Source organism: Populus nigra, chromosome 5 (assembly GCF_951802175.1).
Source record: "Populus nigra chromosome 5, ddPopNigr1.1, whole genome shotgun sequence".
NCBI lineage: Eukaryota > Viridiplantae > Streptophyta > Magnoliopsida > Malpighiales > Salicaceae > Populus > Populus nigra.
The window spans coordinates 20589266-20611026 of record NC_084856.1 but is presented as its reverse complement, the minus strand read 5'-3'; the positions used below and the strand labels follow the sequence as shown (position 1 = coordinate 20611026).

The 21761-nt window shown below is 32.4% G+C and overlaps 1 protein-coding gene, 1 long non-coding RNA gene, 1 other non-coding gene and 1 pseudogene across 7 annotated transcripts; 1 reads left to right on the top strand and 3 right to left on the bottom strand.

The window, feature by feature from the left end:
• Window positions 1-123: 123 nt before the first annotated feature.
• On the bottom strand, window positions 124-194 carry TRNAG-GCC (transfer RNA glycine (anticodon GCC)). The gene has a single exon. It is a non-coding gene; the product is annotated as a tRNA-Gly (tRNA).
• A 1234-nt stretch (window positions 195-1428) lies between these two features.
• Window positions 1429-6223, bottom strand: LOC133695426 (probable aldo-keto reductase 1). 4 transcript variants are annotated; one of them, XM_062117420.1, is made up of 7 exons: window positions 6018-6220; window positions 4285-4452; window positions 2894-3100; window positions 2626-2798; window positions 2290-2386; window positions 1940-2093; window positions 1429-1817 (listed from the first exon to the last, which is right to left on the bottom strand). In XM_062117420.1, exons 1-7 carry the CDS (start codon window positions 6075-6077, stop codon window positions 1630-1632), a joined length of 1047 nt encoding a protein of 348 aa, XP_061973404.1. In that variant the 5' UTR covers window positions 6078-6220; the 3' UTR covers window positions 1429-1629. The 4 variants fall into 4 exon arrangements, 3 of the variants coding, with proteins under 3 accessions (XP_061973404.1, XP_061973405.1, XP_061973406.1); XM_062117421.1 differs by having other exon boundaries at window positions 4387-4452; XR_009842436.1 differs by having other exon boundaries at window positions 1756-1817; window positions 1940-2205; window positions 6018-6223.
• Window positions 6224-8600: 2377 nt separating this feature from the next.
• LOC133693446 (probable aldo-keto reductase 1) lies at window positions 8601-10351 on the bottom strand (annotated as a pseudogene).
• A 6051-nt stretch (window positions 10352-16402) lies between these two features.
• LOC133694163 (uncharacterized) lies at window positions 16403-19135 on the top strand. 2 transcript variants are annotated; one of them, XR_009842239.1, is made up of 2 exons: window positions 16403-16802; window positions 18691-19135. It is a non-coding gene; the product is annotated as an uncharacterized LOC133694163 (long non-coding RNA). The 2 variants fall into 2 exon arrangements; XR_009842240.1 differs by having other exon boundaries at window positions 16939-19135.
• The last annotated feature ends 2626 nt before the right edge of the window (window positions 19136-21761 follow it).

Here is a 21761-nt window from a genome sequence, read left to right as displayed (position 1 = left end):
ATCTGCAATCTTGCAAAGTAGAAACTACCAAAACACAATAAATGACAATGTGGTAGGTTTGGTCTGGACTTCGAAGAAAAGTTTTGACTCTGGAAAGCAAGCCAAAGTTTGGGGAAAAAACATTGCACCAGCCGGGAATCGAACCCGGGTCTGTACCGTGGCAGGGTACTATTCTACCACTAGACCACTGGTGCCTTGCTGGTATTACTTCGAAACTATGTATAACTAAATAGTAATAATTAGTTTTCTGTCCACCCTCCGCTATTTTGTTAGGTGTTTATTATATTATAAGCATGACATTATAAAAAAAACTATATAAAATAAATCATTACATGATTAAAAAATATTTTAATATCATGCTCATCGGTTAACTGAATAATCTCATGACAAGAAAAAAAACCATAAAATGCAGAAGATTACACCAAGGCAGTAACCCATGAGGTTGCAAAATTATCGAGTTCCATAGCAGAGAACTATCTGCATGTAAAATTTCCACAACTACTACAGTACCAAGCTCCCTGCAGTACGTATATTTGCATTCAAGAGGGAAATCACTAAACTAGGTTTAGAGAGTAAGTTCTGCAGTACAAATACGATTATGTTCATAGTATATCCGCAGAAGACATGTTTAACTCATCTGAAAAAGGACTTCAGGTGAAATGTGGAGAAACCTGCAAAGTGGGACTCTTTCTTCTTCTTCAATACCAGTGGAGTCCACAGGAACCATTCCATGTGTACAGAAGTGATGGGATGAACTGCATTTCATATTTTCTGTTGTGTCATTGGTCATGTCACTTGTCAGTACGCCGGCAGCAGTATCATACTGGGTCATTGATTATGTCATTTTCTTTTATCACTTTCACTTGGACCTGATACATAACAAATGTATTGCTCTGTTCGTATTCTGAAAAATGCACTTCCATCTACCAACCATTCCTGATCCAGAACTCTTTCACTGGCCAGACACAACCTACCACATATTGGAATCGGGTCTCTTCAGAAATGATTTTGTTTCCTTCCCATGCCAGGTCATAAGAAACCTCCCTGTTGAGATTTGAAAGCGCCTACCAGATGATGAATGGAAAGGGGGTAAAGGGTCGCATTTTATCAGATTCCCTGGGGGTAAAGGCTAAGCGTGTTTGGTTAAACACCTTGGAAACCACCATGAAGCTTGACTCATTAGTGGCGACTGACATAGTATCATTCCATGCAATTATCACAAATAGCTAGATCAACTCCATTTATAGGAAAATCTGTCATTTTCTACAAGTCTCGTGCTCTCGCTTTCATCAAGGGAAAAGAAACAACTCAATAATCTAGAAACTAGAGTGAATTTGTGATCAGGATACCGATGCAAGCCTGCTGTATTGAACTTTTGTTCCTGCAGACTGTTGCTGAAAATGTGAAGAAATATTCGATTGAGGTTCCTTCTGGAGACAGGAAAAGTTGTTCTATTCCACAACCACAAAACATAGAGAGGATTTTTGCAACCACATTGTTTATTTTGAACAACTAAAATGCGGCTATGAAATATTGTTTTGCTACATTTTCACCCTTGATATTTAGTCCAAGATGGAATTTATTAGGTTGAAATGAAATCTTGCAGCAAACCTTGCTTTCATGTACATATCAAGTGGAGACTTGGCTAGTTTTAGGTGGTGTATTAGCAAACTTCCATGTGAGGTGGAAATCCTTATTTCTAAGGCCAACAACTTCTTTGACGGGAACAGCATCAGAGATTTCCTTCAAATCATCTTTTGTCAGCTTAACTTGCAATGATCCAATATTGTCTTCTAGATTTTTGATCTTCGAGGTACCTAGGGAAATTTGAGGAAAAGATTAGCAATGCATAACCTGTGAAATTCGATACACTTACAAAAAATCTGTAGCTTAAATTGCAGAACTGAACAACATAAATAAAAAAAACAAACTGACTCACCAGGGATAGGTACAACATCATCCCCTTGATGGAGAACCCAAGCAAGGGCAAGCTGAGCGGGAGTACAGCCACGCTTTGCAGCCAGTTTTTCTATTCGAAAATAAAACACCTTGTTCTTCTCTATATTTTCATCCGTGAACCTTGGATGTGATTTCTAAAACAACAGCAAGTAGGCCACAAGTTACCAAAGCATTCTGAGTCAAATAAGCAACGAGAGCATGAATTGGATTACTGATGATGTTCAAGTTTCGGGAGTCGTTTGCTTTCTGCGCAAATGGCAGCATTAAAAAACACCGAATTGCAGCAATTACAGACAATTTCTTTTTGTACGTGGGTGTGAAACTTCATACCAGCTTATCGTCTGCAGGCAGACTTTCCACAACTCCTCTGCCACCGAAAAATCCCCGACCAATAGGGCAATATGGAACTACAGCAATTCCAAGATCCCTGCACAATTCAAACAGCCAGATGCTGTCAGACATGGTAGCGAATTCGGCTAGATTAACAAAAATAAAAAAGACAACAAAAAGAGAGAACAGAATTTAAATTTCACAATGCATTGATGGAAATTATACTAGCTTGGTTCATGCAAACCTCAACAAGAACTTGTTTATAGTTTAGAAACATTAGTGGATTATAGATCATAGATAATCAGCTTCTGCTGAAAATCCCAATGATATGTATACCTGCAAAGTGGGATTATTTCTTCTTCAATGTCACGAGACCAAAGTGACCATTCCATTTGTACTGCACTAATGGGATGAACTGCATGCGCCCTCTTTATTGTATCGGGACTTGCTTCAGACAATCCAATATACTTAATTTTTCCTTCTTTCACTAACTTCTTAAGTTCTCCCATCTGCCAGCCAATGCAAATAGGAACTACATTAAAAATAAATCAGTTATGCCATTAATCTGAACTGTTCCTTAACAAAGGAAAGAACAGGAGCATACAGTTTCCTCTATTGGTATTGAAGTGTCAACTCGGTGTTGATAGTAAAGATCAATGTAATCCACACCAAGACGCTTTAGGCTGGCGTCACAACTTGCACGAACATATTCAGGACTGCCATTGATTGTAGTACTTTTAAAATCAGAACTTGTAACGAAACCAAATTTTGTAGCCAACTGGATCTTTTCTCTGGGCAAATGCTTCAATGCCTGTAACATGCAAGTTTTGGTGATAAACAAAGAAAATCAACACCTGACAGTATATCAGAAATCCCTCTTCAATTTGGGTTCCTAAGAGGCTCCAATCCAAGACCTCTTACAAGGAAGGGTGACACACATGCCACTTGAAGCAAAAGCTTACTGGCTAAGCTTTCAATGAGCATATTTAACATGCTCTTCGTGTATTTAATTGCATTATTCAGCAACATATTTCTGTTTTGTGTTTCTATCGTTGGATATGGAACTGTACTTTTTATTTACATACCTTGTATTGATTTTTGAACATGACAGTGAACATATATACCTTTCAATCCATAGCCTTCTATAAAATGATACTAAAATTCTCTCCTACAAATGCAATATATTTACAGCCTTCAAGAACTAGAGCATGTATGAGAACCATTATCATGGAAAAAAGTCATCACCATCTGAAGAAATGCATCAACGTCAGGGCCCAGGGCAGTGCTATATATAATATATATAGTAACAAAGGGAGGCAAAATCTATAACCATCAGCAGAAAGAGTCCAAAGGTTTTCAAATTTGACGAGGCAAAATCCCAATGCTATCTTAGAAAAAAACTAAGTTTATGGGCTCGCGCTACGCCTAAGTCACAATGTTCTTTTTGGTAAAAAAACAAAACCAACAACTTAAGCGTGTTTTAAAAAAGTTTTCAGAAAATAAGACTTGTGATATAAACTTAACCAAGAAAAAATAATGAGGAGCCTGCAAACAAAAAAAAAATCAGGAGTATGTCAAGTATACAAGCCAGATCATAAAACTAGGATAAGCAAATAAAATAAAGTTAAAGTCGAGTTTCAAACAAATCTAGCATCGAATGATGAAATTAAAAAAAAAAACAGAAAACTAAATTTATCAAACTTATAATTTCAGTTAAAAAATTAAAATAACCTCATAAAAAAATAAATTAAAAAAATATTAAACTTTAATCCTCAATCAATCTAATAGCCAGATAAAATTATAAATTGAAAAAAATATAGAACACTATTATAATAAAAATAGTGTTTTATGAGTAACCCTCCTCCTTTGATGGGATTTTTGCTTGCACTTTTTCATTATTATTATAAAAAACTAGACACCATATATATATATATATATATATTACTGAATTACTGTCCAACACTCAATTCTTTCAAAGAATATTCTGAGACATACCTTCCCAATCAGGATTTCATTTGTGTGAGGTCCATAGGCATCTGATGTATCAAAAAACGTGATCCCCTTATTAAAAGCATACTTGATGATTGAAATGCTAACCTCCTCAGGGGGTGGGGCCTTGTAAATTCCACTAAGCCCTGTGCATCCAAACCCCAACTTCGAGACCTAAAATCATGCAAGAATTAATACACAATAGCAGGGGGTATAAATACTGTTATTGCTTTAGATCTACTGCTTTAGAGTTTAGATTTGTTTCTCTTTGCCATGATTTTTCTTCTCTGTTAGTATCTTACTTTCAAGCCATGATTTTTCTTTTCTGGGTTTCTTTTGCCATTAATACTGTTATTATCTTGCTTTGGATCTACTGCTATCTGGCAAGCCTTTTCTTTCTTGGTTTGATCCCTGCATGTTACACTTGTTGCTTGCTCTCTGCAAAGTTTTGTGTTTTCCTATGAGCACAGAGTCAATATGCGCAGCTGTGCAATTGGATCTGCCTTATTAACACTACCTGAATCTAATACATAGCAAGGTAGGGCATGTCAACATGTAACGAGAAAGGGTTCCGTTTGCATTTCCCTGTGAGGAGATCATGGCATCTAATGTCTGGAATTATATTCCTCAAGCACAAAAGTGGAAGGCTATAGTTACAAAAAAGCTAAAAAAAAACCTAAAAAATAGAATCAGTTTTTTCCAGTTTTTTCTTTCAATTAATCGAACCGAAATCAATTTTTTTCCATTGATAAAAATTCATTTTGAAAGCTATTTTCACCTAAAAACACCTCTAAAATACCATAAAAGCCTCCCTAAAACCACTTATCAATTTCAAAACACATAAAAAACCAAAATCAACTAAAAGAATCTGATCTCTTTTTTCAAGGATATTTTGCGAAAAAACCATTATTTTTAAACTTCTTTCGTCGGATGAAAATCATTAACACCAAAAAATACAAGTTCGTCATTAGAAAGTTGCCAAATTGAAAATAATTTCTCTCTTTTTAGGTAACTCTCTCTTTCCTCTCTCAAAGTTTGAGATTGAAAAATAAACAAAATAAACTTTTGAACCAAAATAAAAATTATCAAGAATTTAAGATTAAACATATTTTTTTCTTCATGTTTTATATTTCAGTTCTCTTTCTTTTAATTTGATGTATATATCATACTTTCAAATCTAATTAGTTCATACAAAGATTCAATTAAAAAAAATTGAGGAGCTTCACAGTTTGCATGAACATTGAAGCTAAATAAAAAAACTAAATAATTTAGTTGTATGTATAATATAAATTTATCTTCCAACTATAGGTTTTCCTTGCAGAAACTAATATTTGTCTCAAAATTTTACTCTTAGAATCTTTTAATCTAGATTATACCCGTCTCGATCAGCTCTCTATTGTGCCTCGCTATTAAACCCAGGATTTTTTCGAATAAATATTCCAAACTTATACACGATTTGAGGATAGAATGGTGAACATAAAAGAGTATAATTTTTTTTTTCAATCAGAAACTGCTTCCCAGTTCCCATACAGTTGACTGGTGCCCATAGGCTTAATCTTGATTACTGTTCATCAGCTCAAACTATACCATACCTATTATTTAATCTGATGTAAATAACTATACAAGAATTAAAAACATCATATGTATGCAGATTGCCATATGGTAAATCATAAAGATAACAGACTCAATTATAGAGAAAAACACAAGCAGAGGGAGAGAGGTGAAATGGGTTTTTTTACCTCCAATCCTTGTCTACCCAGTTTCACTCTTGGAATTGTAACTCTCTGCTCCTCGGCCATTTTTTTTGTTGTTGCTATCAAATTGAGGCAGGGAGACCGGTGATTCAGTAGAGGCAGACAGGGCGTTGCGTGTTGTTTTTATCCTCTCGAGAGCTTTCACTGACTTTTCATGTAGGGACATGGCATGCCAGTTTCTAACGTTGTTTACTTTAAAAAAAAATTAGTAAAATAATGGCCGAGGAAATATGTACGGTGAAGTGTCAAGGAAATATTCCGTCACTCAATTAATTCTCAATTTAGCAAAATTTAATTTAATTTGATTTATTTAAAATAATTAAAGCTTCATGGACCAAACTTGAAGCTTAAACAAACATCAAGTCCTGTATTGTTGCCAACATTACAGATGAATTTGCACACTCAGGTGAAGTTCATGTTTCTCTTTTAATTTCACCCCCCAATTTATTTTTAATTTAATCTTTTTATTTCAAGTTTATTTAGGATTTGACTTAATAATTTATTTTAAATGCCTAGATATTAGAATCTTGTAATATTAAGAGAAATGATTGGTGCTCTTGATTTTATAAAATAAAACAAAATTAGAGTGATTCAAAACAATTATATATTAAAAGATCAAAATTAAAACTAAAATAAACAGGGGAAATGGGGTAAATAACCATAACATATCCTGATAGTTCCTATTTCTACACGTCACTTATATCGTGGTCTTGACATAATGCAGCTTCCATTGGAACATACATTTCTTTATATGTGTATCTATTCATCGTTGATAGATTGATGCTGTGAAGAGCTGCGTTAAGCAACTTTTCATAGTTTTTATTCTCGGGCTCGTGGCTAATCCGGTTCAAGATTTAGGTTTCAAGTTTTAATTAAATTATTCAGGTTAATTTTTTTAAAATAATCAAAATAATATTATTTTAATAAAAAAATCAACAGATTATAATTAATTTTTGACTGAATTTTATTAGGTTACCAAGTCAACTTACCAAATCAATCCAGTCATATTAAGTTTTTTTTTTCTTTTATTTTTTTAATCCAATCTAATTTCAATTCTAGATCGACTAAATTTCAAATCCCATCAAGTCGGATTTAAAAAAAATGCTTTTTTGAGCTTTCATAAAAGAGGCCCCACATAGTTGAGATTTAACCTAAAGCTAGAAGGGAAATTTATGTGAAAGAAGACAAAAAAAAACACTATTTATTATAGCAGTGTAATAACAAAATTATCTTTGACCATGAAACCTTTTAACGAGTTAGTAGAGACAAAATGATTTTTTTTTTATGATATAATTATCTCTTATAAATTATTGAGAGTTAGAGTAGTTATTTTCATAATAAAATTACTTATTTAATTTGGAATAAATAAAAAAACACATTTCAATCGGGGTGTTTTGTTATCTTTAATTTTTTGAAATATTAAATTACTTTATTAAAAAAAATCAACTAAACTCTTTTACAAGGCTTTTTAATTATTTTAACATTGCTTTTTTTATTATTATTAATATCAATATTGCTCACGCCCATAATTATATTTGACCATATATTAAATATTATTAAAAAACTTGTTGGCTCATGTTCCAGTGAAGAGACGGCCTCATTCACTTCTAGAGGTGTATGCGAGATCATTTGATCACCAAACACCTCCTACTGTGATGGTATTTAAAAGGTCTCGATGTTCTCTCTTTGATAAAACAACATGTGAGCCAAACACACCTCTAGTTTAGCATGGACTATCAGTTTTTTTTTCCACCTTTTTTCTTTCTTCACCTTGCATTTAACGTCAACTATTTCAAAATTTTATACCGATACATCTTGATTTTTTTTCCTTGATATTTGGTCCCTGACCTTTTAATTAATATTTCTTCTATTTTGAATAATCTATAAAATTAGAATTCCTTTTCAATTTCACCTCCTTTCATTTTTCTTTTTTACTTCAAATTTAATCATCTTTTTTTATTGCTATTTATTTTGTTTGTAATTATTTTAAATTTTTTTTTTACAATTTCTTCCTCTTTGGGTTTATTTGTCATATTAAATTTGATCCTCATTCTTTTTATTGTTATCTTTTTTATATTAATATTTTTTTTAATTCCACCTTTTTCATTTTTTATCTTTAAAATTTGATTTTCATTCTTTTTATTGTTATTTGTTTTGTTTGGGATCATTTTTAAAATTATTTTTTTTACAATTCCATCTTCCTTAAGTTTAATTTTCCTATCAAATCTAATTCTTATTCTTTTGATTACTATTTTTTAGACTTAAAAAAAAATTAATCGGTATTTTTTTTCTTTGAATTTCATCTTTGAACATTAAATTAGCTGGAAATTAAACTTCTTGAATGAGCTCGGGCCTAAAATTTTATGAGTTATAAGTTTTAGGGATTATCCTAAGTTTAGGAGGTTCGTTCGGGATTACTTTTTTTTTAAGCTCATGTTTTTTAAATTTTATAATTTAACATTTATTCAATTGAAGATAAAGCTTAATTATTTTTATTTATTTTTTTGTAGATTTTTTTATTAATTTTTTAAATGATTTGAGTTTTCTCAATCTTTTTATTAATTTGTCATTCTTGTTGAGTTTCTTTTACTAATTTTTTAAATTAATTTTTTTTTATGATTCTACCCTTTAATATTTAAAATAATTTTTATAAGAAAATAAAAGGCTTCCTCACCAGGGATGGAAATTGGAAACCACATTGTCCCCTTGGTTCAGAACCCCCGCAAGATCAAGCTGAGCAGGAGTGCATCCGTGTTTACGAGCCAACTTTTCGATTCGACTGTGTAAAAGACCTTGTTCTTGTCGAGATTCTCACCACTGAACCTAGGAAACAGTGTCTTCAGTACGACAAGTTAAGTCATGAGTTAGCAACTGGCATAAATCTCCATTCAGATGAAGAACAAGCAAGATGTTTGGGCTCCAATTAGCATAAAACTTTCTTTTTCAGGATTGACTCTTGAGAAACTCCAAGGCTGACAAGACCAAATGCAAAGAAGTAAATGTAAGTATAGTTTCTTACAAGTACAGTATCTGAAGGTAAACTTTCCACAACTGCCCTGCCAGCAAAAAGTCCGAAAGCAAGGGGACCATATGCAACTACTGCAATTCCAACTTCTCTGCACAGTTCGAGCACCAAATGTCACACAGATATTAAACATAATGTCAGTGTAACAGTTGCTACCTATTTCTTCCTCAATGTCACGAGACCGCAGAGACCATTCCATTTGAACTGCAGTAACAGGATGAACTGCATGTGCCCTTCTTATTGTGTCTGCGCTAGCTTCAGACAACCCAATATACTTGGATTTTCCCCTCGTCCACTAACTTCTTTAGCTCTCCTATCTGCCAAAGCCGGGAAAAAAAATCCATTATTGCATAATAAGTTCAAAATGCTCGATCATATACATTGTTTCTGCATCCTTCCTGATAGTTTAAACATAAGAAGCTATATATATGATGAAATTAAAGTGTCCCCAGATGAGGGGGGGAAAACATAGTTCTTACAGTATCCTCGATGGGTGTTGAAGTGTCAATCCTGTGTTGACAGTAGAGATCAATGTATTCCACATCGAGACGCTTAGCGCTAGCCTCACAACATGCACGGACGTATTCAGGATTTCCACTGATTGGAACATTTGTAATGTTTTTAATATCAAAACTCCTTCTAACAATGCCAAACTTTGTTGCCAAATGGATCTATCTTTTCTCTGGCAACTGTTTCAATACCTGCAAAAGAATTTTTCTCCTTTAACACTGCTATTCTTTTGCACGGATTTTGCTTACAATTAATCAACACAAATGGAGACCTCAGCATCATTAGAGTCTAGCTCTGATGTCTTTCCAACGAAAGCATAACATTTAGGAAGACCAGTTAAAGAGTTTCTGCAAAGGCAAAACCATACATGTAGATATATCTACAACTTCATGATGAATCACGGGAAGACAGAGCAGTTTTTTGGCACTCAACTTGCCAACCAGAACTTCATTAGTGTAAGGTCCATAAATATCTGCAGTATCAAAGAATGTAATTCCTTGATTGAAACCTTCCTTGATGATTGAAATGCCAGCATCTTCTGGGACTGGAGCATTGTACATTTCACTAAGCCCCATACATCCAAAACCCAGCTTTGAGACCTATTAGACCAGTAAAAATATTCTTAAAAACATCACAACCTGCTAAAATCAGGGAAAATAAACAAACTTTTAAATTCTGGATGGTTTTTCCCGTAGAAATGATCACATTCACCGAGTATTACTACCCCAAGTCCTTGAGTTCCAAGCTTGACCCTTGGAATATCAACTCTCTGCCCCTCTGCCATATTAGCTTTCTTCTTACTGTAATCTCATCTTTTCTCTGCTTGTTTGCATCGAAATGCCAAGTATATATAGAATATGAAGTGAAACTGTTGAAGACTATTGGAGGCTGCAAAGTCCAGGGTCATTGCTTATATCAGTTTCTTAATAAAATTAATAAAATTTTATTATCTGTGACTGCAAAGTCCAGGGTCATTGAATAATTAATAAAATTGGAACACTTTACTAAATTGCAGATATATTATCTGTGACTCGTTATAAATTTTAAGTCTCGTGATACTCTTTTTTTTCCCTCCTCTCTCACCCCCTTCCTCCCCTGTCACCACCAGCTGGATATCACTCTCCCCACCGCCAAAAACACCACGAGAAGCTCTAAAACACTCGTCTCTCTCTACATCACCCATCTCTATCTTTCTACAGCTCTACCCACAACAATCTCTCTCTTTCTCTCTCTACCAGCAGCGGAGCAGCCACACTCCAACCAAAATACCACCATCAATCATCCTCATCAGCCACATTTCACTTATAGAAATATATTATTGAACACTTTCCCTCAATTAATTTCATATAATTTATGTTTAATTAATATTAATTTGATTTTATTAAATGTTAGGATTTTAAATTAGAAATTAGTTTAATCATAATTAATTTATGTATAATTAAGTTATTTAGGGAATTAAAAAAATTATGTGTTTTAAATGTTAGTGTTGATTCAGGTTAAATTATGAATTAGAAAAATTAGATATATTTTTAGTTGATAGTTAGGTTATTTTGTTAAAAAAAATTAATTATTTAAGGTTGTTGTTGATTGTGAATTAATAAAATTGTGTTTGAAACATTAGTATTGATTTTGGTTAAATTATGAATTAAGCTAATTAGATATATTTTTAGTTGATAGTTAGATTATTTTGTTAAATAATCAATTATTTTAGGTTGTTGTTGATTTTGAATTAACAAAATTATATGTTTGAAATGTTAATGTTGATTTAGGCTAAATTACGGATTAAGTTAGTTAGATAAATTCTTAGTTGATAATTGATGCACTTGAATTAATCCCAATATATTAATAAATTAGAATTGTGTTGTGTTGTGTTGTGTTGTTTAACAAAATATTTAATAATTTAGAAATATTTGTTTTCATGGTGGTATCATTGTCAATACCGATAATAGTATCACTTGTAAATGAAGAAAACCATAAATTTCTAAATGCTACATCAAACATGTCATTTAACGAATTATCAAAAATATAATGTGATCGACTTGGCTAGAATATGTTTGAAATAAAATTTGAAATTACTTGAAGGATGTTGCAAATCGGGATTAGTCAAACTCATTGTATCGATGTACCAATCTATAGTGACGAGGGTGTGAATTCAATGTTTTGGTTTGTGAAGATCAATGAAATTGATATACTAGAGCTCTACTTGAATGGTAGAATTAGATAAAAAAAACTTTTCTAGTATGGAGTTGACTTCGTTTCCAAGTATTTCTCAGATAATTACATAAGCATCACGAACAACCAGTCCATCTTGGTTAGTTAGTAATGCTAGTAGACAAGTTTCGGTGCAGAAAATTGTTAATATAAAATCTCATTTAAGCTAGATATTTTATAATAAATCTTACTCATGTCCATGAGTTTTATTATGATAAACTGTACATTCAACTATTGCATTAGGTATGTAGCACAATTGTATTTGATTTTTCTTATTTGAATATTAATTACTTATTTTCAATTGATTATTTGAAATAAATTAATTATATGTTCTGTGTATTTTCTGTTAATATATTAATTACTAAAAATTAAATTGTAAACAAATAAAAATATCATAAAATAATAACACACATAAATATAAATTAATAAATTTAAATATTGTGCTATTTGTCAAGTCTTGAAACATACTGCGTTGAGATTGGAAAAACAGTATTTCTCTTACCATGTCAATTAATTAACAATAATATTATGCTCCATTCGTATTATATAAGAGAAGAAAGAATGCAACAAATCTACCAGTATTTTCTCCAAAGTTTATGTTTAGTGGCTGCAAAAGGCTAACAAAAATTAATAACCACCTGGAGAAAGAAAGAAAAACGAAAATTAAAGTAAATTAAAATAGTATTTAATTATTATTTCACAACAAAAAAAAAATACATTGTAGACGAAGTGACAAAGATATAGGCCGTGGGTAATTATTTTAACCCATAGTAAATTGTGTTTTTTATATATTATATTTTCATTATTTTTTTAAAAAAAATCTGTAATCTGTATTACCTCGTAAGTTCATGATTTCATTTATCATTTCTTAGTTTACCGAAGAAGAATGTGAATGAAAATAAAAAGTTTGATGGGCCAATAAAAAAAGAATTCAAATGAAAAAAAATATATTTGAGGTGGTAATAAAAGTTTGAAGGGTAATAAAAAAAATTAGCTCTAAAACTACCATAAATAAAAGATAAATTTATTTAATATTTTTTTAATTAAATATTTTTTTTATCCGTTCATTCGGTGTAAAATATTAACCGAACATAATCTAAAAATCTAGTTTTGTCACTAGTTAGGAAATATAAATAAAAATTATGAAGATTTATTTAAAACAACGAGAAAAACGCAGGGTAAATTAATTAGGAGCACCCCTCCAGCTTCCTGGTGAAATGATGGATGGTCCTTTTATACTTCCATCTTGAAGGCAAAGGAAAGAGAGACTTTAATTAAAAAATTAAAATTAAAATTAAATAGAAAAGGTAAAAGAAAAAGAGACCCACTTAGGTTAGGTAAACAGTACAAGCGGATAATCCATTAAAACAGCACTTCCACTAATCATTGGCCTTCTTTGACTACATAAAGATGGAAATATAAAGCTCCATCGAAAAATAGCTTTGCTGGGAAGCCATCATTCCATTCCATTCTCGATGCTTGTGGTCGTCGTCAATATAGCATCCCAAGAAGAAGAAGAAGAAGAAGAAGTGGTATCTGTTTTACCACAGTTAAAACTCGTGGATAAAAACACGTCAAGCTCATTACAGTAAAACTCGTGAATACTGTAATGAGCTCCATCCAACCATTAATGCCGCTGTATGTGCAAAAAAATAAGTAAAACAAACTACAGAAATACGAAACACAATTAATGCCGCTGTATGTGCAAAAAAATGGAAGATTTAGCGGTGAGAATTGATTGACAGCACAAATTGTAGGGTACTCTTAAGAATTTAAGAAGGAATGGGTCCGAATGTTTTGCAAGGCCCAGATGAAGGGCCCGTCCTTGAGCAGAGATGGGCCCAAAGTACATGACAGTACAACGTTGTGGGAGTCATTACCTCGCTGTTGCCTCATGATAGCTCCATCCAACCATTATGTGCACAAATTGAATTAAAAAGAAGAAGAAAATAAAGATAAGAAGAACGATCATGACCACTTCAATGATAGCTGGGTTGTATGATACTTTTACATGCCTCTTGCTCACAATCTCTTGTCTTGCATGGGGTGTGTGTGTGTGTGTGTGTGTGTGTGTGTGTGTGTGTGTGTGGGTGTGGGGTGTTATATCTCCCCTCCTCATGATTTCTTTTGATTACATCAACTAATACCTAATTACCTTCAACAAGAAAGCAAATATTTCCCCCCCATGTCCCAACTATATATAGAAAGCGGCTCTTTGAAATTTTATGTTGTTTTAGTATTTTTTTACTATTTTAATGAATTAGTGTTAAAAATAAATTAAATAAATAAAAATTATTTTTATGTTTTCTAAAATAAAAAATATTTTAAAAAATAATCAATTAAATTTTTAATAAAATAAAAGAGTGATTGTTTGAGAACGCGATCCAATTTATTTTCCCAAAAATTTTGAGTTTTTTTAGTTTTTTTAAATCATTAAAATAGTTTGGGATCACCTAAGGATGTGGTTCGAATGACAAGTGTTCAAAGCCATACATCCTAGCTAGCTACGTCAAATCATTCAACTCGTCCTCTTATATAACATAACATATATATAGTTGGAGATAAAAAATTAGAATTCTAAATTTAATTTGATTGGGGTTTCTAAGTGAACTAAGACCGATCAACTACAAAGAAAACCTGTTTAATCTAGTGAGATTTCTAGTGATTCAATTTATTCCGTCAAACAGATGAACATCAAAGAAAAGAAAAGAAATTATCGAAGCATTATCTTGCTTAATAAAAACAATTTATTTATGGCTTACAAATTAACCTGATGATCCAATAACTGAGAAGTATAATAACTATATTAGATAACCATTCCTTCTTCTTTAAGTTGTGCTAGTAAGAAGGGATTCTCGACTTCAATTTAAGCAAGAGCTTAATTAATTTGCTCACTTGGCTAATTACGAGTAGTAAAGTATTAGTTGTGCTAATCAAAGACTTCGCATACCCTCTGTAAATCTGGGAAAAAAATAAAAAAACCAAGAAGGAAAAGGAAAAGAAAAGAAAAAAAAACTCCCAGTTGTCTTTAAACAAAATGGCAACACTCTAATTATGGTCACCAGATGGTCGGCTGTGAGATATGTCTGAATCAACCACACAGCATGTAAACAATTAAGAAAAAAAAAAAAGAACTTTCTGCCACTCCATAAAGAAGAAAGTAAAGGCATGGATATAAAAAATTAAAGGTATCATGCATGCTTAATCAGCTACAGTTGATTAGGGTTTATGACTTAGAGCCGCCGGTGATCGGTTAATGGGAGCATCTATATACAATTATTAGTGTAAGGCAAATTCCCTACCATACAATCCAGTGTCTTGAACCTCCTAAACAACTTGATTAAGAGAATAAATTAAAGGATGAAAAGGAGCAGCAGCAAGTCCAAATCACAACCAACTCTGATCATCAAAGCGTAAGCAATCTCTTTTCTAATCTCCAAAGTCGAAGGCATCACTTTACAGGCTAATGTTCCATGTGTTACCTCCCAAGTGGTATACAAGTTCTTCAAAATAATTGCTTCCAGTGTGCGACTGGCACCAATGAAAAAGCAGACCGATCTAGCTAGTAGCCATATGCAGATATATAATTAAGGAATTGTGAGGAATAAACAGGTTACCATCATTGATGAACGAACGATAGGGCCATGTAGAAAAAGCAATCTTCCAAGTAAATTATGCACCCCCCCCCCCCCCAACCCCCAATCAAGAGAAAAGATGGGTTTTGATAGGCTAAGGTGCTTTTCCTGTTTTTCCTTTCTTTTGCTTTATGTGTCAACCTTATGGAACAGCTATGAAGCCATGCAAACTGGTCCCCTGTATGCTACTTGCGTTTCATGCTCTTTTTGGTTCATAGTTGATGCTTACTTTATAACAACCCAGAGGGAGGGAGGGAGGGAGGGAGGGAGAGGTGTCATCAATGGAAGGGTCTTCCAGCTAAAGTTACAGGAGGCAGCTCTTGGGAAATTTAGAAAACCTCACTAACCTCTCTGCATGTGGTGGCCTAGGCGTGACAATATTCAATTTTTCTTTTTGGGACCACCCTATATTTTTTTTCTTTCTCTGAGTTCTACTTTTCAATTTTCCTTTTAGAGCTTTTTTTTCCTTTTCCTGTTTAGTTTAGTTTCCAACATACTTGTCTGCTCAAGATCTGACCCGGTTTAGGGCTAAGATAGTACTGTATTACTGGGTCAATTATTTTGTCTAAAACAGCATAGTTTATTTTTCTTAATTTTTTTGAGTTGGCCCGACTGAGTCTCACCTGAATTATATCAAGTAAACCAACCAGATTGTGGACAATCTGCTAAGACATCTAAATTTGACAAAATAATTTGAAGTAAAACCCGGCTCGAGTCAGATTCCAAATCGTTAAGTCATATTTTTAGTTGCTCTTACTGTATTATTATATGATACAGTTAAAAGCGTGGCCTAGCTAGTTGTTCAGCAGATGTAATCCACAAATTATCGTCCATAGTGCCAAACATATTTTAAGAAAATAATTAATTTATGTAGAATAATGGATCAAGTATTATTTAAAAAATATATTGTTTAATAAAAAAATATCTCCACCGTTTAAAATTAGAAAAGAATTGTATTGTATGATGGTTTATGGCATCCTAGAATCCTAGTCACATAAAGAAAATAGTGGGGTTGTAAGCAACTGGAGGAAGTAGCTAGAGATTTAACTCGTCTATAAGTATTCCTCTCTACTTGTATATATCCTCCCATATCCTTCCTTATCTATGAAACCTTCAACCAGAAGAAAGATGAAGAGGCAACTTCAAGCCCTAAACAAGTGCATCGCCGCGAGCGGATAGACCTAATCATGCACCACTAGTAGTTGAAGCTGCCAGCATGATCTGAACTTTCCTTAATTTTCCTACACGGGAAAGACTAGATCATGTGGTAGTTTCATCTATTGATGGTAGCATGGAAAACCCTAATCAGCTTAAACCCTATTTTCATCCACTGATCTTTTTCTTCAGACCCCCCATTAGGAATCTGTCTTGGAAAGAACACTAGATAAGGTATGTCATCTTTCATCTTTTTCGGTTTGATTTTTTTTCTGATCTCTGTGTGTGTGTGTGTGTATTCCTTTATTGTCCTGTTTCTTCTTTCTCTGACCACCTTCTGCTCTTTGATGTTGGGATGCTTCTTTTGTAGTATCTGAAGTTGTTTATGGACTATGTCTGTGTGTTCTCCTTTTCTACTAGCGAGATGTGATCTCTTAGGGTTGTAACCTGTAGGAGACAAATTTTTTGTCTTAGCTTGGTTGGCGCTTTTGAGATCTATCTTCTTGTGCCTTGAAGAGAGTGTGCTTTTATATTCCTCCTGTACAGTCATGTCAATTTCTGATACTGTGTGTGGGAGGCGTGGGAATATGGGAGTGGAGGTCCGGGGTGGGTTTTGTTCATGAGTCAATAAAATTGTAATCATGAAGATGGCTAAGTAATGACTGCAAATGCATGAAATAATGGACCAGTCCATATAATGATGAACCAGCATGAAATAAATCTATGCAACTGGGTCTGAATAGGGCCTCAGATCTGGTAGAGGACAAGACAGCTTTTCTCCTCCTTGTCATCTTCGTTTACAACTGAGGAAATTCAAGCACCACAGGTGAGATCATACATATTTCTTTTATTGATGATGAAGAAACAAACAGATTAGTCTTGGACCTTGTAAGCACACCCCCGAGTGGAACCTCACAGCTTCAGGGATCTCACTCTAGAATGCAACAAAACCCATTTTTGGATTCTTCAAATCTCTCAGACAACCATATTTGGGGAATTTTTTAAGGACATGAAAAAAAAAGAGTGTAGAACCAGTTTTATTTCTCAGTATAGATGCAGGATGGATATTGTCAATTTGTCATGGATCTCGAATTTTAATATAAACTCTATATCAAATATGGTTACACCAAGTGATTAATTAAAAAAAAAACTATACCTAGTCATTAATTTTATGTTCTATTCTTGATTGCAATCATTATATTAACATCTAATTAACCGACCTTCATGCATCAAATATTTCAACTTGATGACGAATTCAAATAAATTAAGGTCCAAGTAGAAGGAAAGCATATATACAAATGGTTTCTTATCTCTTGGTTAATCAGTCCATATTTTCTGTACGTTTTTCCATTTTTCTTCAGAGAAACAACAATTATATACTGTGATATTGTCTCCAAATTCGTTGTTCTTGACTAGTATTAAGCGTTTCTTTCTTGCTTTCTATCCTCTTTTGTTGGGATGAAGTATAAGATATTTGGAAGAAGCTAGTATGGTCAATTTTCTACGCCATGAACGTCATGGCACTGCCTAATTAATATGTGGAGTCATAGAATTTCTTCCTCCAATTTGGATATCTCTATCATTATATTAGACGGTGCATGCCTGTCTGGTGAGCTAGAGTCGTTGTTGTAGTAATTCAAGGGAAGAATATAATTTTTTCTGACTGGAGTACTGTCAGCTCGTAATTACATACTGACTTTTATTTTTTTGGTGATCCATGCTTCATTTGTTTAACAACAACTCTGTTAACTAGTATCTCAAAACTTAATTAATAGTTGAGAAATCAATTAAAATACTTAACTAAATGGCTTAAACATTGGATTAAGCGATCATTTAATTATCTCTAGCACTGCAGCTTTCATATAAAATAAGAATGGTGAAACCATGTATATAGAAGGAGGGAACCTTCCTGTGAGTGGCACTCCATCAATGTTTTAAGACAATCTTGTGTTTCTCATTACTTGGGTTGTTGTAAGATGTCATGTTTTGTCTCTGTTTGGAAACTCGATTTGGCTCGGCTCCATAAAAGCTTTATAAGATTCCCAAAAGCCACCCACATAGAAGAAACGTCACCAATATGCCTCTCTTCACGGGTTTTCTTTTTGTCTTCATCTTAATTCAGGTACAGGAACACATGGTTTTTGGGTTCCTTGATAGGGTTTGTTGCAAGCCATTAATGGGACTTTCACATGAAGTCAACTAACCCTAGCAGGCATCTTCTCGACGCTGGCATCGTTCGGTCAATTACTCAAGTGGGTGACAGGCACATGGGTTAGAGTAGGATGTGACATCTTATGCCCAGTACAAACCTTCTTCATAGGCAGTTATTTCAAATTTCAAGGATTTGAACACTTGAGGGTAGGAATATTAAAGTCTAGGTTGAAAGATAGGTTTTCTTTAGTTCTTAAAGATTGAAGTGAGCCTTCTCTCTGTGTCCCTGTTTAGTACCAATAATAATGTTTTAGCATCTAGCAGCCTATTGAGGTGGGTGATCACTGTTTTCTTAAAAGAATGGCTTTGAAAAATGCAAGATCTTATACATGAAGCTTGTGGATTTCTACCTCTCACGGAACACTACAATGAAGCTTCTTCTTGGAAAAAAAAACAAGATAGTTCTTGGTCAATTCAAGAACTCGCATGACTTGCAGCAGCTATAAATTGAAAACAATGGAGTCCGAGTTACTGTGACTCAAAGAAACGCACAGCTGGATTATATATACACATATATAATCCTCTTAGCAATCCGCGGATGAAAATCTTAGGACAAGCGGATGATTTCGGAGGTTTTTTTTTTTTTATTTACAATACAAATAAAAAATATATATTTTAATTAGTATAACAGAAAAAAATATTTCTCATGCGTAAAAAATTTCAAAACTGGCTGTATAAATGGTGTCTGCACAACTAGAGATATACATGTCTCACCTGCGCAACTCATATGGGTGAAAAAAGAACTTGTCTTTTTTGCTAGCTTATTTCTTCATTTAGTCTCTCAATTTGTCTTTTGTACAATAAAATTAAATACATTATAAAATATTCGATGATGACGTATTGTGATGTTATATTAGTAAAACCAATTAAATTAAAATTATTGTTAAAGACATAATTTAAATTAGATATTTTTTTGAGAAATTAAACGCTTGCTTTGGAAAATTAAATAAATTGTTTAATAGATATATAGGTTATCTTTTTGAAAAATAGGCAAATATCATAAAAAATACAAGTAAAATTGAAACAATGATATTCAAAACATTATATAGTTTTTTTAATAAATAAAATCACTAAATAATTTAATTAAGATCCATACAAGCAGCTGGGAGTTGATATGCTTAAAAATAAAATAATTGAGATTAGTTCATTTTAAAATATTTAAGGTTATTGTCTATATAATTAATTATTAATTATCACACTATGTATAAAACAAACAAAAATCGAAGGTAAGTTAATTTAAAATATTTAAAGTTAATATAGACAATAACCTTAAATGATATAATTAAAAGAATGATTATTTTTAGGCTAAATTGGTGGTCAATTACATCCAATTTGTTAAGAAAATGATATAATTACAAGAATGAAGACAAAAAAAAAACTAAGTGGTAGTTTCAAAATTGGTAAGATATGTTTATTTTAGTTTTCAAACTTTTAAATTAATAACATTTCGGTGCCTTAAGTTTTTGAAAATTCAATTGGTATACAAACTTTATTTTTCTTATTTTTAGTTTATGGTTTGAGAGAAGAAAGAGAAGGTGGTTGAATTTTGGTAATAGAAAGAGAAAATATCAATTGACATTACTTCTAACAACCAAAATAATCAATTCTGGTATTAACAAATTCCATTTTCTGAAGGGAGTTCCATTCAGGTGTTTTCATCATCATCGCTTAAAATGATAGATCTAAACTTGAGAATTTTTTTGGATTGAGTTTTTATATTTTTATTTTTGCACAGATTTTTATGTTGTTTAAAGCTATAAATGAATTAATCAAAGTCTCTAAGGTGCTAACTAGGTGTTTTTGATTAAAAAAATAGGTAAAAACTTGAAGTTTTGAGCATAAAGAAAACCTTTTAGTTGTTGGATTTTAGGGCTGCAAACAATGTGCATGGGCTAGGCCTCTTATTGATGAGCCAAAATTATAGGTGTAGGTGCACGCTTTACTCACTTTATTTTTTTATTTTCTTTTTACTCTTCAGCCTCTTTGTTTTTGTTTTTTTTTATTTCTATTTTAATGCATTTTTGCTCCCTAATTTTTTTAAATCATTTTTTATTATCAATGATCTATATTTTTATTTAACTTTAAATAAAAAACCCTCGTTTGGTTATTTAGATTTAAAAATTAGGTCTAATTTTGCTATCTTAGTCCCGCCTGTCTATTCTAGTTGTTAATTTTTTAAAAAAATTATTTCATTAAAAAAAATCTCACATGCTTTATTGTTGTATAATTAACTGAAAAATATTCTTAGGCATAAAAAATTATTAAACTTGGTGAAGTGTATGACTAGAATCACGAGTTTGGCTTGTCAATACGAGTTCACTTGAGTTTTTTTAATTAAATATTATTTTTTAATTAATTTCATCATTAAACATTTATTTAATTAAGTATTAGGTTTTTTAATTTGTTTTTTATAGGATTATTATAATCTCATGATCCTGGCTGATAAATTTTGTTGATCATCATAAATTGACTCAAGTCAATTTAATATGTTTTTTTTTCAATATTAAATAAAAATATTATTTATTATATCATTATCTAAATATTTTTTAAAATATACAAGGTTTATATTTATGATCAAAATATTTTTTTTTAAAAAATAATTAGTTAGTTAGGGCTTTTTTTAAAGTTCAATTTTATTTTATGGTTTTTGGATCGTTATCAATGATCTAAGTAGAATTCTAGTACGAAAATACCATCATATTAAAAAATTATTTTCTAAGGTTATTATCCAAAGCCCAAAACATAAAGTTAGATATCCAGAAGTTCATGACCACAAGCCCAAAATCGGTTCCAAATGGGTGTGGTAAAGGAGTTGAAGAAAACCCCGTCACTGTCAGTGCTCGCCCCTCTTCTTAAAACACTACAGTCTCCACAGATCAAGTTTGGAGCTTTATCAATCTTTAATGGGTCCCATCTCAAAATGGGATTAAGAAAAGAAAGAAAGAAAGACATCTCCTGACCAACAGGAGCTTGTGGTGGTGG